Source organism: Lithobates pipiens, unplaced genomic scaffold (assembly GCF_037356315.1).
Source record: "Lithobates pipiens isolate NorthernLeopardFrog02 unplaced genomic scaffold, aLitPip1_a1.2 Scaffold_3, whole genome shotgun sequence".
Taxonomy (NCBI): Eukaryota; Metazoa; Chordata; class Amphibia; order Anura; family Ranidae; genus Lithobates; species Lithobates pipiens.
In genome coordinates, this window is record NW_027507790.1 from 255,421,632 (window position 1) to 255,439,614 (window position 17,983).

Genomic DNA, 17,983 nt, shown 5'->3' on the forward strand with positions numbered 1-17,983 from the left:
TGAATACACCCCTAAGTGAAAATTTCCAAATTGGGTTCAATTAGCCATTTTCTTTCCCCGGTGTCATATGACTCAGTGTTACAAGGTCTCAGGTGTGAATGGGGAGCAGGTGTGTTAAATTTGGTGTTATCGCTCTCACTCTGTCATACTGGTCACTGGAAGTTCAACATGGAACCTCATAGTAAAGAACTCTCCAAGGATCTGAAAAAAATAATTATTGCGCTACATAAAGATGACCTAGGCTATAAGATTGGCAAGACCCTTAAACTGGGCTGCAGCACGGTGGCCAAGACCATACAGCAGTTTAACAGGACAGGTTCCACTCAGAACAGGCCTCGCCATGGTCGACCAAAGAAGTTGAGTGCACGTGCTCAGCGTCATATCCACAGGTTATCTTTGGGAAATAGACGTATGATTTCTGCCAGCATTGCTGCAGAGAGAGAGGTTGAAGGGGTGGGGGGGTCAGCCTGTCAGTGCTCAGACCATACGCCACACACTGCATCAAATTGGTCTGCATGACTGTTATCCCAGAAGGAAGCCTCTTCTAAAGATGATGCACAAGAAAGCCTGCAAACAGTTTACTGAAGACAAGCAGACTAAAACATGGATTACTGGAACCATGTCCTGTGGTCTGATGAGACCAAGATAAACTGTTTTGGTTCAGATGGTGACAAGCGTGTGTGGTGACAACCAGGTGAGGAGTACAAAGACAAGTGTGTGTTGCCTACAGTCAAGCATGGTGGTGGGAGTGTCATGGTCTGGGGCTGCATGAGTGCTGCTGGCACTAAGAAGCTAAAGTTCATTGAGGGAACCATGAATGCCAACATGTACTGTGACATACTGAAGCAGAGCATGATCCCCTCCCTTCAGAGACTGGGTCGTAGGGCAGAATTCCAACATGATAATGACACCAAACACACCTCCAAGATGACCACTGCATTGCTAGAAAAAAAAAAGCTGAGGGTAAAGGTGATGGACTGGCCAAGAATGTCTCCAGACCTAAACCCTATTGAGCATCTGTGGGGCATCCTCAAATGGAAGGTGGAGGAGCGTAAGGTCTCCAACATCCATCAGTTCTGTGATGTCATCATGGAGGAGTGGAAGAGGACTCCTATGACAACGTGTGAAGCTCTGGTGAACTTCACGCCTAAGAGGGTTAAGACAGTGCTGGAAAATAATGGTGGCCACACAAAATATTGACACTTTGGGACATTATCACTTAGGTGTGTACTCACTTTTGTTGCTAGCGGTTTAGACATTATTGGCTGTGTGTTGAGTTATTTTGAGGGGGCAGCAAATTTACACTGTTATACAAGCTGTACACTCACTACTTTACATTGTAGCAAAGTGTCATTTCTTCAGTGCTGTCACAAGAAAAGAAAATATTTACAAAAACGTGAGGGGTGTACTGACTTTTGTTAGATACTGCAATTGTCCTATAATTCCCTGCAGTAAGTCAGTGATTGTGGTACACTAATCACTCTCGGAAGACCAGAAGGACATTGGCTGCCCGCGGTGATGGGATGCTGGTTTTCCAGCATGCCCATTTGGCCGGCTTCTGACGGACAAGTTGATGTAAACACGGGCCGAATGTCAGCCGGTTTCTGTTGAAACATCTGATACACGCCCCACGTCTGCCAGGCTTTTGTGTTTGTTTGATGAGATCCTGAGTATTCAAATAATTGTCAAGAGTAATTACTAAGTCACGGGACAGCACTTGTTCATCTCCTACTGTGTTTTCCCAAGAAGAAGACCAGGTCTTATATAAACTTTGCCTACAAAAAATGCATTAGGGCTTATTTTCAGGGGATGTCTCATTTGTCCCCCCCCCCCCCCCCCTCCCCTCCCTCCCTGTCAGCTCAGGAGTCAGCATCTCTGTAATTCCCAAAATAAACCCTAGTTAAAGTCCTTGTAAAATCATTTAATTCGCTCTGTAAATGCATTATATAATGTCCAGTGTGTGTCTTTATGTAACATTAATGTAGAAAATACCTTATTTACAGCGTCATTGAGTACTTACATGAGCAGCCAGAGCTCTTCTTCTCTGCCAATGTTGCATAAAGACACACACTGGACATTATATAATCCTTTTACAGTGTGGATTACACGATTTTACAAGGACTTTAAACTAGGGCTTTTTTTCAGGGTAGGGCTTATATTGCAGCCATTCTAGAAAACCGAGGTATGTCTTATTTTCATAGTTTCACAGTAATTACTCATCTGTCCTGGAACAAGTGCAGAGTGTGCTGGTGATAGGTCTACAGAAATTTTCTCCTGAAGTGCATCTTATTTGGCACCTACGAAAAGTGTAAGAGGGTGTATAAAACGCGTATATAAACGCTTTCTCACTCACATAGTCAATCTTTTTTAATCTGTCTTTTCTTTTCAAGGCACTGAACCTAAACAAATGTTTCAATTCAACACAGTGAGGCGCCATTCACACTAGGGCTGCAACGATTATTTTCATAATCGATTAGTTGGCCGATTATGGTTTCAATTAATCAGATAAAATCATTACAAAAAAAAGCCAAAGCTGAATATGCAATTTTGTTTTGTTTATTTAACCACTTGCCGATCAGAGCATGCCGATGTACATCGTCAGAATGGCACTGGTAGACAAAAGGGCGTAGATACTTCCCCTTTAAGAAGCGGTGGCGCAGGCGCACGCCCACCGCGGTCTTTGACTGTGGGAGAGGAATAATGGGGAGATGCCTTTGTAAACAAAGCATTTCCCCGTTCTGCCTAATGACAGGACAGAAATCACAGCTCTCTCATCAAGAGCAGTGATCAATGTCCTGTGTGTTAAATACCAGCCCCCTCACAGTTGGAATCACTCCCTAGGACACCCTTAACCCCTTCACTGCCCCCTAGTGGTTGACCCCTTCACTGCCAGTGTCATTTACACAGGAATCTGTGCATTTTTATAGCATCGATTGCTGTATAAATGACAATGGTTCCAAAATAGTGTCAAAAGTGTCTGATGTGTCCACCATGTCGCAGTCCTGATAAAAATCGCAGATAACCACCATTACTAATAAAAAAAAAAAGTAAAATAAAAATGCTATAGAACTATCATAACGTTTGCCCAAACCAAAATACTTTTATTGCAATTTTTTTTTTACCAAAAATATGTAGAATACATATTGGCCTAAACTGAGGGGAAAAAAAAAAAAATGTTAATATATATTTATGCACGATATAGCAAAAAGTTAAAAATATTGCGTTTTTCCCCAAAATTATTGCTCTTTTTTGTTTATAGCGCAAAAAATAAAAACCACAGAGGAGATCAAATACCACAAAAAGAAAGCTCTATTTGTGGGAAAAAAAAAAGGACATCTATTTTGTTTATGTACAACGTCGCACGAACGCGCAATCATCAGTTAAAGCGGCGCAGTGCCGAATCGCAAAAAGGGCGTAAAATCTTCATGGGGTGAAGTTTTTAAAGTAATAATGAAAACTATGGGGCACTATTCCTCCCTGGAACACCAATGATGGGGCCGCACTATTCCTCCTGGGAACACCAGGGGCATCATGCCTCCCGGGAACACCAATGATGGGGCGCTATTCCTCCCAGGAACACCAATGATGGGGCATTATTCCTCCGGAGAACAACAATGATGGGACACTATCCCCGCCCAGGAACACCAATGGGGCACTATCCCCCACCCCCATAGGAAAACCAATGATGGGGCACTGTTCCACCCACCCCTGGAACACCAATGATGGGGACTTTTTGTGGAGTGCCACTATTCATTTGAACAGGCCTCCCTCCACTCCAAAGAAGCTCATGTACCAAATTTTGGCAAAGTGTCAGGAGCATTTGGTGATGCAATTTTTGCAGCGATTTTAGCATGTTTTGTTGAGCAACAACCGCAGCAAAATCGCAAAATGTTTGGCATGCCATTAAGAAATAATGACAACGCAAACGTGTGCCATGTTTTGCAACGATTCTGAAATGGTGGGCAGAATCACACGATACCGCCCATGATTCCAATACGCTCAGGTGTGAATGGCGCCTTAGTCTTCACTTTAGGTACAGCTCCAACTCCTTTTAAAATTGTGATTTATGCCAGGCATAGCACCAGACAAGTAGTTTACTGCCATCCTTCCCATAATCTGGGATAAGAAGGGACTATGAATTAGAATGTGAATCATACCTTTATTGGAGGTATATATATTATAAGCCTAGGGAAGAATTATATTTTATGCGGCATCTTCTCTATTTTCCTACCTCTTCCCCAACATGCCTCCTGCCATTTAATTCCATAGGAAAAACAACAACACATTAACCAGTTCACGACAGCCCTCCGTAGATATACTGTGGCAGAGCGGCCGCTCTGCACCAGATCTCATACCAAATACTTTGCGTTTTGTGATCACGCACAGCGGAAACCCAGCAGCAGGTGCCGTGGACTCGATGTCTGCCATCACACGCCAACCGTTCAGTACACAGGCAGAACAGCGATTTGCCTATATAAACAAGGCAGATCACCGTTCTGTCAGTAAAGAAAGCATTGATCCTGTGTTCCTGCTAAGCAGGGATCTATGCCTTCCCTTAGCAAAATCACCTCCCACACAGTACACAAGCACAGGCTAGGAACACAGTTTAACCCTTTAATAGCCCCTCGTGTTAATCCCTTCCCAGCCAATGTCATTAGTACAGTGATAGTGCATATTTTATCACCGATTACTGTATTACCGTCACTGGTCCCCAAAAGAGTCTGTTTGATTTGTTTGTCGCAATATCGCAGTCCTGCTATAAGTCGCTAATCGCTGCAATTATTGAAAAAAAAAATCCCATAGTTTGAGTAACTTTTGCGCAAACTAATCAATATACAATTTTTTTTTTTTTTACTAAAAATATGCAGAATACACATTGGCCAAAATTGGAGGAATTTGAGGTTTTCAATTTTTTTGGATGTGTTTTATAGCAGAAAGTAAAGAATATCGGGGTGTTTTTTTTTTCTTCAAAATTGTCTTTGTTTATAGCGCAAAAAATAAACCACAGAGGTGATCAAATACCACTAAAAGAAAGCTCTATTTGTGGGAAAAAAGGACAATTGTATTTGGGAACGTTGCACAACTGTCAATTAAAGTGCCGTATTGCAAAAAATGGCCTGGTCATGGGGGGGGGGGGGTTAAATCTTACGGAGGGCAATCGGTTAAAATGAAATTTGCAACCCCTTTAACTCAGGGTGTGAGGTCAAACAAACTGCAACTGAGAGGGACAGGTCTGATGGAACATCAAGAATTTTATTTTACAAATTTAAATCATCCCGATAGACATAATTCTAGTTTTGACGGCCTTTAAAGAGGTTGCAAGGGAGAAAAAACCCCGGTAAGAAAGGCAGAATGAGCTAGTATGGGTCGCATACTAGCTCATTAATAGTTACCTTAGCACTAAGCCTTCCACACTGCTGAGAGAGCAGACATCTTAACTGGAGTTACTCCTGGGTTTGCGTTATTCCGCGCTGTGGGTGGCCGGAGCTGCGATGACGTCCACTCCAGCGCATGCGTGTGGAAGCCGCCGTTCATGGCGCAGGGCTCGGACAGGAACGGCACCTGTGGCTTTGCCTTCCGAGCACACACCCTAGTGATGTAATCGGCTGCATATAATATAAATATCTCCTAAACGGTACACAGTTACACTACCTATAGGTAAACCTCATTGTAGGCCTACGTAAAGGTAAATGTCAGCAGAGGAAGTTTACTTCCTCTCTAAGCAGCATTTTCTAGTTTCAGATTTCTGCAACCTCCCTAAAATTATTTCTAAACACTATGCAAATTCAGATAGATGATACAAATAAATTCCAAAAAATTACTACTGTAAACACAAAAAAATTTCCTTTGACAAAATAGAATATAATGAAACTGTTCTTGTATTCGGATAGGCCTCTCCAAATGTAAAGTACTAAAACCAAGAGAGTCTAATGGATATGGATTGCTCGCAAGCGCTTAGATATACCCCACTTTATGATAATATATATATATATATATATATATATATATATATATATATATATATATATATATATATATATATACGCGATATGACATTAGTGAATTCTTTTTTTCCCCAACCCTAGCTTTTTGCAATAGCTCTGCATCCTTGAACGGGTACAAGCAGATCGCTCTAACAGCCTGCAGGATCCTGGCATTGCGCCCGGGATCTGCTGAACCTGCTTAACAGGCTCCTAAGAAAATAATAAATGCACTTTTTTTTTACCTACAAAAAAAATAAATAAATGCGCATTTAGTTTTAAGGTAAACTGAGCGTACCACCAACACAGGCTTACTGCAGGGAATTACTGTAAATACAGAGGTACTCATACTACTGGTATTTCATTATTTTAAAGTGGTTGTAAACCCTTGAGGTTTCAGAAAGCAGGCAGCTGAAACTACACTTTGCAGAGTTAAGTGATAGTGATTTGGAGGTAAGGGACAGTCACTCTTCTTCACACAGAAACAGAGCTGAGGCTATCAACCACAGCCGTGTGCTGGAGCTCCCTCCCTTGTCACCTTTTACTTGGTGACTAACACTTGTCAGAAGAGACGCAAACAGAGGAACGAAGCAGAAGACCGAAATTACATTTAGGGGTAGAGTTACTAAAACTAGTGAGTGAACTGTGAACTGGACTAAGAGTGATAAAACCTGGTGCAGTTGTGCACAGAAACAAACTTCCATGTTTTGTAAAAGCTTAATTCAACAAGCTGAAATTAGAAGCTGATTGGCTACCATGCTTAGCTGCACCAGATTTTAGTTATAGTAGGTGAGGTTGAAAAAAGACACAAGTCCAACCTATGTGTGCGATATGTCAGTATTACTTTGTATATTCCTGTATGTTGCGATATATCCCTGTACGTTTCATGCTCAAGTTTTAGTAAGTCAACCCATCACTGCTCTGCACTGAGCAAAGTACACACTATAGAAGGATATTCTTTTTTATAAAGTCACATCTGAGGTTTACAACCAACGTAAACCCAACCGAACCTTTAACTACAGGCTACTAAGCAAATATGGCATCAAAATAGATAAAAAGAGAAGAAAAAAAAAAAAAAAAAAAAAGGTTACAAATGCAGGTACAGGGTACAAAATGAAAAAGGCAAAACAAAAAGAATTGTTATAAATGCTAATTGATATTTAAAATAGTGCTTTATTTAAAGTATACAAAATGTACACTGCATTAACAGCAATGTACATAATGCTGCGGGTGTGGAGTTTTCAGTAGAGGGGCTGTCTTATGCCCGAGATGCAGCAAAGGCTCTAGATCAGTGATGGCGAACCTTGGCACTCCAGATGTTTTGGAACTACATTTCCCATGATGCTCATGCACTCTTCAGTGTAATTGAGAATCATGGGAAATGTAGTTCCAAAACATCTGGGGTGCCAAGGTTCGCCATCACTGCTCTAGATGAACGTAGCTTTTTGGATGCTACTGGGCTCACAGACTGCCCATACGCTCCCCACTGTGGTCCAACAGGACCAGCAGCTGAACTGGCATTTCACCAATAGACACAATGGTAAAATGGAAGCCCGTTCTAAGCAAACACACGTTTCCTGAGAGCGTGTACTGCAAGCTTCAGCACCCCATTCTAGATCAACTCTCTCAGCGTTGGAGAAGCAACTTTATAAAAGCACATATTAGCATCTCTGTCAACACTCATCTTCTGTGTTCTCAAAGACACTTGCCTTGGACTATTCTGCTCCAGCAGAGCCACTACATGGTTTGCCAGGTCAAAAGTGGTCCTGCTTTGGTGACCTTAAATCTCCAGCCTCTTCCACCGATTTAAATGGATATATCGCTCATGTACTTAAGGCTCCGTTAACATCTCCGCGTTGTGAATCACAGGCGAAAATTGCAGTAATTCGAAATAGCGAAAAATCACGGGAATTCTCTGTGGCTTCACGGGAATTGCTGTTGGGAATTTCGCCGACGATTCAGAACGTGGAGATGTGAGCTAAAGCGGAGTTCAATAAACACACATCTGTCCCACGATCCAGCAGTGCACTCACTGCAGCACTGGCATCTCTACTATGGGCACCCAGTTGTGACAGCTTACGGCTTCACAGCCAGGTGCGCACTGCGCATGTGTGAGCGGCACTGCGCTCCGATCCAAACTTTTCTAGGACTTGTGATGCGTCCCAAAAAATTTCTGGAAGGATAACTTCTGCTTCCGATCGCCTGTGACTGGAACAGAAGTGGGACAAGTACCTGTCAAAATCAGGAACCTGCTCCACCCCCCCCCCCCCAAAAAACTTTCACAAACATGTTATACATACTTGCTCTATGCAGTTGGTTTTACACAGAGCAGCCCAGGTCCTCCTCTTCTTGGGTGCCTCTACTGCTTTCCTGGCTCCTCCCTCCTGTCGAGTGCCCCCACAGCATGCAGCTTGCTATGGGGGCACCCAAGCAGTGTGTCTATGTAGATACGGAGCATTGACCCGGCCCCACCCCCTCTTCTGACAGGTCAATTGACTTTGATTGACAGCCGTGGGAGCCTATGGTGCCGCTGCTGTGTCTCAGACAGACAATCAGGAGAGTCAACACACTCGTGGACATCGCTGGCGAGAGATGGGGCTCAGGTAAGTAATTAGGAGGTGCTGGTGAGGATGCTACACACAGGTATTTTTCGTCTTAATGCATATAAAGTATTAAGATAAAAAAAACCTTCTGCCTTTACAACTCCTTTAAGTAATCCCCACATTATGCAAAAAAAAAAAAAAAAAAAAAAAAAGTATATATATATATATATATATATATATATATATATATATATATATATATATATATATATATATATATATATATATATATATATATATATATATATATATGGCGGCGGGGACTTGAAGGGTGCCTGTAAAAACAATCAGGTGGTGAAACAGCCTCTATGATTGTTCACTACGCAGAGAAACGCTGGCTGGAAAGAATGATATCTGGACAATGCCTGTAAGATCCCGACGTGAACCTGGATGAAGTAGATAACGGGGTTGGAAACTCTTCCAAATACCCAATGATTTGGAGGATGCAAGCATCCCTTGTAATAGAAACAATGGACGATAGGTCCTCTTTAAAGAGGAAGTAAACCCCGCCAAAAAATGTATATTTACATTTTTCAATTTGTATGTTTCTTAACATACCCAAGCATAATATATAGTAATAATTGAAAAGCGGCACTATAAGTACCTTTTTGAGTAGTTAGTGAATATTGTATCTTCCACGCCATTGTTAGTGCCGATTTCTGAAGCCGACGCGGACATCATTTCCGCCCTTAGTATCCCTGCCGAAATCTCACACATGCGCCGTATCAGGACGAGGAGAATGATTTGTGCATCGCGAGACTTCTCTGTGCCATTCAGAGGAGAATGTCACACACAGTACCCTTCTTTGCAAGCCAGAAAAATACAAACGGCATTGTATACACGCCGCTCTAGCAAGTCCATACTGGGCAATCGCGCATGACGTCATGGACCATACAAACACGATTCTTATCAAAAGTAAACAAGTGCACTTTCACAGGCAGTGATCAAGCTTTCTTTTGGTGGTATTTGATGACCTCTGCGGCTGAATTTTATATAAAAAGAATTCTTTAAAAAAATAATAAATTATATTATATATATATATATATATATATATATATATATATATATATATATATACACATATACATATATACACACACATATACATACATATATATATATACATATATACACACACACACACACACACACACATATATATACACACACATATATATATATACACACTTTTTTTTTTTACTTTCTGCTCTAAAAGACAACCAATAATTAAAAACGCACAGCAGCCGCCCTGTAGCTATAGGGCAGTTGGCAACTAGTTAACGAAGTTGTGAGAAGCTCAGTGTGCAGTGAAATCACAGTAAGCAATTTCAACACAGGAGAGGATCTGTACACCTGTTCAAGACTGGAGTTCAGCTTTAACACTTTCCCACAAATCTAACATTTGGCCCCACTGTACTGAGCTTTTTTTTTCTGTGGGGCTGCATATACGTGCATCTCCCTTTGTGCTGGAAGCGCGCTCCCAGCACAAAGAACGGGGTCTCACTGAGAGCCCAGGGACCCGTATTAACGATCGGGACCAGGAACTTCTGATTCCGGGACACTTGATTGCTGTGGTAGCCCGATTGGCTACAACAGTGATCAGTCTCTGTGAAGCCTGCCCTTCTGTTTCTCTTTGTGAATGTAGAGGAAAGATACATTACATCTCTTTCCTTGCAGAGAGGAAAGGAAAAAAAAAAAAAAATAAATAAAAAAAAAAAGGAAAAGAAAAATGCACACTATTGCTTATAGGCAGTATTACGGGTAAACAAACATACGCAGTATAGCTGCAATCAGAAGTAGAATTTATTTTGGGTTGTTCTTTGGTGGTAGGTTCTGGTAGTAACAGGAGATACCCATAGCCATTTACTACCAAATGAAAGCCCACATTGTCCTAAAAAAACAAGGTATAATCCTGGAGGCACAAAGTAGATGTGATATATACGATTTTAAGAACACGTGAAAGTTGCTAAATTGTGTTTGGGCATTAAAGCTGAGCTCCACCCAAAAGGGAAAGATCTGCTTTGAGCATTTCTACCCCCACCCCCCTCCTGTGCCTAATTTTGACGACAGGTACTCACTCCAACCCCCCTCCCCGCAGTCTTCTGGGACATGTCACAGGTCCCATGAAGACTGACGGCTCTTCAGCAGGCACAGTGCACCTGGCTGTGAAGCCACAAGTTGTACCCACGGTTGAAATGCTGGTGTTCTATTAGATAGTGCCCGCTATAGAGAAGTGCCCGGTGTGTACTGCGCGTGCGCCATACCCAACACACAACAGCTGATTTTATGATTAGCTGCTGTGACGGAGAGACGGCGCCTGTGCACAATAGCCGACGGAAGAAATTCTGTCAGATTGTGCCTGGCACTGGCGAGGTGTGTTCATGTCGGCGAGGGGTGGATTTGTACATGTTGGGGGCAGATTTTTAAACTATGGGCAGTGCTGCAAAGATGGGGGCAGATTTTGCAAAGATGGCAAGTGCTGCAAAACAAAATTTTGTTCTATTTCTCCTGGACGCTTGTGGTGCATGCCCAGCTTTTAAAAATGTACAAAATCCGCCCCTCACCGACATGAGGCATCATGTAAAAATCCGCCCCTCATCTTTGCAGCACTGCCCATAATTTTACAATCCGCGTCAACATGAACGCACCTCGGCAGCGCGAGGCACAATCCGACAGAAAAATTTCTTCTGTCGGCTATTGTGCACAGTCGCTGTCTCGCCATCACAACAGCTGATCGTCAAATTGTGCTGTTCCGTACGGCGCATGCGCCGTAGATCCTGTGCACTTCTCGATAGCAGGCACTATCCGACAGAACACCGGCAACAAGCAGAGGAGAGGGAGAGATGCGATGGTTCAGGGGACCAAATAGCTGGATCCTAGGACCAGCAAATGTGTGTATATTAAAAGTCTGTAGCTAATTTTTTTTTGTAGGTGACAAAAAAAAAAAAAAAGGACTGGAGCGCCTCTTGAAATATTTGTTTTATTCTTCCTTAGGCGAAGAGTAGTGTTAATTTTGGCAGCAAATTTCGATATAGTTTTAGTCATAGTCTTGACTAAAATATTTATGTGGTCCCATTTTAGTCTTCTGCAAGTATTTTAATCTTATTTAGTCAACTAAATCTCCAGTACATTTTAGTCAACTAAAACTCATTTTAGTTAGGCTAAATTGTAATGCATTATTTTTAAGCATTTCTCTACAACTTTCAAACTCATCATATACTGCTGGAGTTGAAAAAAATAAAACGAGGCATTTATGGTATTAAGGTTTGAACACGCACTACAGAACAGTGTTACATTTTGACGTCAAATTTCAACAAATTTTCATAGTCTTGACTAAAATGCCATTTTAGGTTTTAGTCAACTATAATAGTATTTAGGTCGACGAAAATGTTTTAGTTGATGAAAAATTACCACTGGTGAAGGGTTTTAAATGAATTTGAATAAAGACCACACACACCATTATACTGCCAGAATTTCGTTCTTTTTTTAATAAAAACGCTTAGCAAAAACAAAAAACATTTTTTAACAATTTTTCATGGTAAAGTACAACCATAACTACGCTATATGTAGACAAAGACATTCAAAGAACAAGAGAAAAAAAAAAAACACTATTTACATACAGCATAAAAATATACAGTACAGGAGAAAAAAAAAAAAAAAAAAAAAAAAAAAAAAAAAAAGTGCAATCAAACATTTTTCAACATGAACACCAAACCATGAGGAAGCCGCTGCAATGAAGGCAAATTGCTCATCCATGGTTGGTAGTAAGGCATTTGTGGAGGGACGTAATGACATGACTAATGAGGATATTGATCATGCACCCCTTGCCAGCTGGGGGGTAATAGTGGTATACCAGCAACAATTAAAGCTTAGTAGAGTTGCATGAAGGAGTCCAAAAAAAAAAACGCTGGTGGATGGGCCTGCGGAAACTCTTTGTTAAAAAATAAAATAAAAACATAAGAGCGCCAACAGTTGTTGGTTTGCTCTAAAACACTTTGTCAAATCACATATGAACTAAACCAAGACTCCTTTCTTCTCTTGATCCATTTTGCATGTCATGGTGCCTCCTGCAGCTGCTTCTCCGACAGGCTCATTTCCTTCCTCTTCACCAACATTTGTTCCTTCACCTGGGTCAGCAGTTGTTCCAAGCTTGTCCTCCTCTGCTGACTCTGTTTCAGAACCCCAGCTGCTCTCTGTTCTGTGAAATAAAAAATTATATTTACTTTTCTAACACCAGGAGGAGAGTGGAATTTTTTTTTATTTAGTATAGAAACACTATTCTTCAGGGGGGAGGCAGACCACAGAGTTTAAATCTGCCCACTAGAGGGCAAGACACTTAGAAAGCAGAAGGTTAGGCCTCTCCTTATGGGCATATCCCTCGGCACAGACATCCCAACCCCAGTGTAGCTTATGGCCATAAGAAGGTAGGACACTGTTCTCAGTTGCTGCTAATTGAAGACTCAAAGCTAAAAACACAGCTTTTAGTAAAAATCGAAATGGTTTATTTGAAGCACGCTAATCCAAATGATCCATTACCTTCTTTAACCACTTTACATCCAGAAGATACACCTCTCTTCATGACTAGGCCATTGTTTGTGATACACTGCATTTTAGTCCCACAAAATAGAGCTCTCTTTTGGCGTTAATCGCTTTATATTTTTTGCAGTAAAACAGACTGAAAATTTACACACATACACTAGCAATGGCGGCGATCGACTTCTAGCAAGAACTTGATATTTCGGCAGACAAATCAGACACCGACACCTTTTTGGGGACCAGTGAAACGAATGTAGCACCCTTTACCTAAAAAGGTAGGTGCTAAAGTAGTATTTTCCTAGCTCTGATAAACTTAGCCAGGCGTGTGTATTGGTGTTGGCAGGGGGTAGACCTCCCATATAAGCTGGGGTCACATGTTTCCAGGGGAGTTGGAGCACAGAAAAGACCACATGGAGTGCCGAGGTGCTGTACCGGGCGTCACCACGCGGGGATGCGCAGTGTGTGGAGGAGGAATGGAGGAGCCACTAGGAAGAAGTCCTAGGGAAAGATCTTCATCTCCATGAGAAAGTAGCACATTTCTGTGACCGGGGAACACAAGACTTGAATGCTGGAGAAGATAAAGTGGCAGAAGTAGCAGTAAAGTGGCAGAAGTAGATCGGCGTTCTGTGACCGGGGAACACAGGACTTTGATCCAAAGGAGAAGTTCAGTGTAACAAAGAAGCAGGAGCGAGTAGTGTAGCATGGTGTGTGACCGGGGAACACAGCATGAACAGAAATGGACAGCAACTTCCAGAGACTGAGGATGTTTAGTTCTTGGAGCCATGGAAGATAGGCGGTATAGGCCTTTGGCTCTCTGATATGTAACAGGAAAACCACATTAGTCTAAAGGGGAATTCTTCAGAATGATTCTTCTTGATAACTGGAAGCAGTGCTTAGTAAATCTTCAGTCAGATGTGCCAAGTAACAAAAGAAGCAAATGTCTGCAGTGAGGATTCTACAGGGAAAAATCAATATAGTAGGCCAAGGCCATGGATGATACATCTCTATGGGCATCTCATATACTGCCTTTGTTTCTTCCACGTTATTACAGCAATAATAAGAAAGGAAACCAAATCATTGACTGTTTAATGTCTAACGCTGTGGATGGGAGGTCGGCAGCGGGGTGATTGGCAGATTGCTATAACCAACTGAGCAGCCCTTACTAGGGTACCACTACACTAAGACAGCGATCGGTGCTATAAATATATGCACAGTTACTGTACTAACTGGCTGGGAAGGGGTTAATATCAGGGATGTTCAAAAGGTTAACTATGTGCCTAACCAGTGCTTTGACTAGGGGAAGGCAAAGATCCATGTTCCTGCTTAGCAGAAGCACAGGATCGATATAGCAGGACTGGGATATTGCAGCAGACAGTCTGACACTTTGCGGGAAACAGTGACACGAATAGTGATCAACGCCAAAAATATGCACCGTCACTGTACTAATGACACTGGCTGAAAAGGAGGTAAAAATCTAGGGTGATCAAAGGGTTAAATGTGCGCTTATTGTGTTTTTGTGTACTGTGTGCTCTGTTTTTACTAAGGGATGTGCTTTGCAGGGAAAGAAAATGCATCCCTGCTGACAGAACAGGGCTCTGAAATGTTTACAGAGCCAAAGCTTTGTTCTGTCTCTCCTCACCGGCCAATGGATGTCCTCCAGCACCTGCTGATTGGTTTGTGCTGTGTCTAATCTTAGCACAGTGGCGGTGCAGGAGCGCCCTAACCGGAAGTGCTGGATCATGTACCCAGTACGTGATCTGGCACAAGAGAAACACTCTGCCGCCATATAACCAAGTTATGCAGTCGGCAAGCAGATGCAACGGCTGGGGCTGTTGTATAAACTGTATGTAGCGTCAGCTATATTTGGAATACAGCTCCAGGATTGCTTTCCTATAACTGGAGAGCGCAAAATCTGGTGCAGTTGTGCATGGTAGCCAATCAGCTTCTATCTTCAGCATGCCTAAGCTTTCACAAAAAAAAAAAAAAAAAAAAAAAAAAAAAAAGAAATTGCTATGTTATGGCAGTAGGATAGGAACATTACATTCATGGAACAAAACAGATTTGGGTTGAGCGCTACCCAACCATTCACAGGGAGCTTTGTAATCTACAGATGAATACAAAGCTGCATCCGATTGGCTGAGTTGGAGAAATCACAGCATAAATTTGCTCACCCCTCCACCTCAGCCAATAGAAGCTTCATATTCATTTATAGAATACAAAGCTACCTCTGAATGGCTCAGTGAGGAGTGGGACAGGAAGTTCCCATCCTACTGTCAGAACACAGAGCTGTATACTGTGTAAAGCGGCGGCTACATACTGTTTATACAGCACCCTAAGCCGTTCCATCTTTTTGTGAACATAGTTTGGGCTAGTTTTGTCCAAAATAACTATTTAAAATGTCACCAAGTGCTGGAGATGGACTTTAAGGTAGTAGCATTTACCATCAACTCAAAGCATCTACTGTGTCCATCCTCCAAAGAATAAAAAAAAAAAAAAAAAAAAAAAAAAAAAATTTTTTATCAAACTTACTCCATTCCTACAAAGGGTAAAAGGAACTCCAACTTCTTTGGATCAATGTACTCGTAAAGTATATTTCCCGTACTCTTGATAACCACTTGGTGCTGTACAGTGCCTTGGGCAACCTGCAGAATCTTCAAAGCTTGACCTAAAAAGGTGGGAAAAAAAATAAAAAATTAAAACATTTGTAACATGTTTGTTCAAGTAAATTGTTAAATAAATTGCAAAATGACACTCATACTCCTTAAAACTGTAAATTCAACCACAGCAATTCAACCAACAGAACAGGAAATGCCTTTCAAGCCTTAAAGAAAAGAGTTTATAGTGGACCGGAAATCAGAAAGTGAAAATGTGTTGTGTTATCTGGAACATCTAGCAAATATTAGGTTGTCTTCTGCTTTTAATTTCTCTTGAAAAAAAAAAAAAAGCAGCTTGTTTTCTTTGCGCCTAGAGCTGCACGATTCTGGATAAAATGAGAATCACAATTTTTTTTGCTTAGAATAAAGAACACGATTCTCGGCGCAACATCGGTCACATTATACAAAACAAATTAGGCTAACTTTACTGTTTATTTTTTTTTAATTCACTGAAGTGTCTTTTTTCCCAAAAAATTGCATTTGAAAGACCGCTGCGCAAATACAGCGCGAGATAAAATATTGCAAATTATTCTCTAGAATCTCTGAATATTAATATATCCAGCTAAATAATTATGGGTACCAAGTAATAAAAAAATTTTTTCTTCAATTCTAAGTAACAAGTGTCAGAAAAAGGCTTAGTCTTTAAAGAGGAAGTAAACCCTAATGATTTCCTGCAAAGGCAAAGCATAATGGACTACTATGCATCGCATAGTAGTCCATTATGTGTCACTTACCTGACACAGGAGCCAGCGAAGTCACTGCTGTCCCCTGTAGTCCGGAGCATCCATCTTCTTGGTGGGTCTCGCTGCTCCGGCGCTGTCATTCGACGGAGCCATGATGACGTCACTCCAGCGCATGCGCACACGAGCCACCACTTGCGGCACATTGCCGTTAACAGCGGTGCGCTCAGCGGTGTCTGTCTTTTGGTAAATATCTCCTAAACCGTGTAGGTTTAGGAGATGTTTCTTGGACCTACAGGTAAGCCTTAATCTAGGCTTACCTGTAGGTCAAAGGTGTTTGTAAGGGTTTACAACCACTTTAAGTGGTTAAACTGACCCCATTTACAGACCGAAGTTCATCCCTTTGATGTAAAAGAACTAAACGTTACTTTTTATCTCTTCTCTTACTCTCAGCAATGTTTAAAAAAATAAAAAAGCCGGCATATACTTGGCAGCTCTGAGAAGAGAACGGCTCTGCACGGTTTACATAGAATCGCGGAAATGATAAGGAACAAAGTGGGGGGGGGGGGGGGGCGGGGGTTTGAATCAAAATTGTGATTTTTTATTATTTTTTTACGATTAATCGTGCAGCTCTACTTGCGCCTAATAGCTGCAGTTTGAGATTACCCAAGGCACTGCTGTTTGGCTGCTAGTCTCACCAGATTTGAGGTTGTCACTGCTGTGCTGCTCACTGTTCTCCTCGCTGGAGAGAAAGCTGTAACAGAAGACCAAAAAGTACAAGGATCTCCTGCTTCCTTCAACTAATATTGGTGACTAGTTCCCTGCCATGGAGGACAAGGAAGCAGGCTAGCCCCTAAAACCTTCACTTTGTTACCAGTTTAATTTTAAGGATGTGCTGAAATAAATGAGGTTTAGTCATCCTCAATGGCACTTTATTTCCCTTTTACTTTCACTGGACAAGTACTTTACCACTTGAACTAGACTGTCTTGCACTGCTCTGTCTGGCTTGTTTTGCATTAGACAATCTGGCAGATTAATTACCCAAAATGCCCTTGTGATACAAACAATAAAACAACTAAATGCCTCCAGTGTGACAAATACATTAAAGCGAGTCAGGCACGAGACAAATATGGTGGCTGCCATGCTGCCCTTTTCCGATATGCACGATCATCTGCTGTCCATACGGTCCAAGTACCTGATCACTAATGTACGTAAATTAGAAGCTCTGATAGTTGTTTGGAATACATAAGTGCTGATGACAGAGGGTTAGCATGACAGCCAAGCAGCAAGCATTTTTTGAATTCAGCAATTGCAACAAATTATTGTAAATGCGTTTACTCACACCACACCCTTGTGCTCTTTTGAATTTTCCACCTTATTACTTCCATGCACTTATTAATTTAGCGATATACACATAATGCACTTAATACCCCCTTTAGGGGTCTACCTCTGACCGTGCCACCATCTATAACTAATAAAAAAAAAAAAATCTCAAATGTTGTATATGAACTAAGTAGCTTACAGCTTAT

At 41.6% G+C, this 17,983-nt stretch overlaps 1 protein-coding gene across 4 annotated transcripts in view; it reads right to left on the reverse strand.

The window, feature by feature from the left end:
• Positions 1-17,983, reverse strand: part of ARK2N (arkadia (RNF111) N-terminal like PKA signaling regulator 2N) — a 130,054-nt gene that overhangs the window by 68,221 nt on the left and 43,850 nt on the right. The window contains exons 3-4 of one of the 4 annotated variants that reach the window (XM_077463068.1): positions 15,650-15,785; positions 12,044-12,782 (exon numbers count right to left, since the gene is read on the reverse strand). The exons of the other annotated variants lie outside the window; for them this stretch is intronic. Of the exons in view, the coding sequence (XP_077319194.1) occupies positions 12,599-12,782; positions 15,650-15,785 (320 nt within the window). The 3' untranslated portion in view covers positions 12,044-12,598. Of the gene's footprint in view, positions 1-12,043; positions 12,783-15,649; positions 15,786-17,983 lie in introns of those variants that run through there. 4 annotated transcript variants of the gene reach the window in all.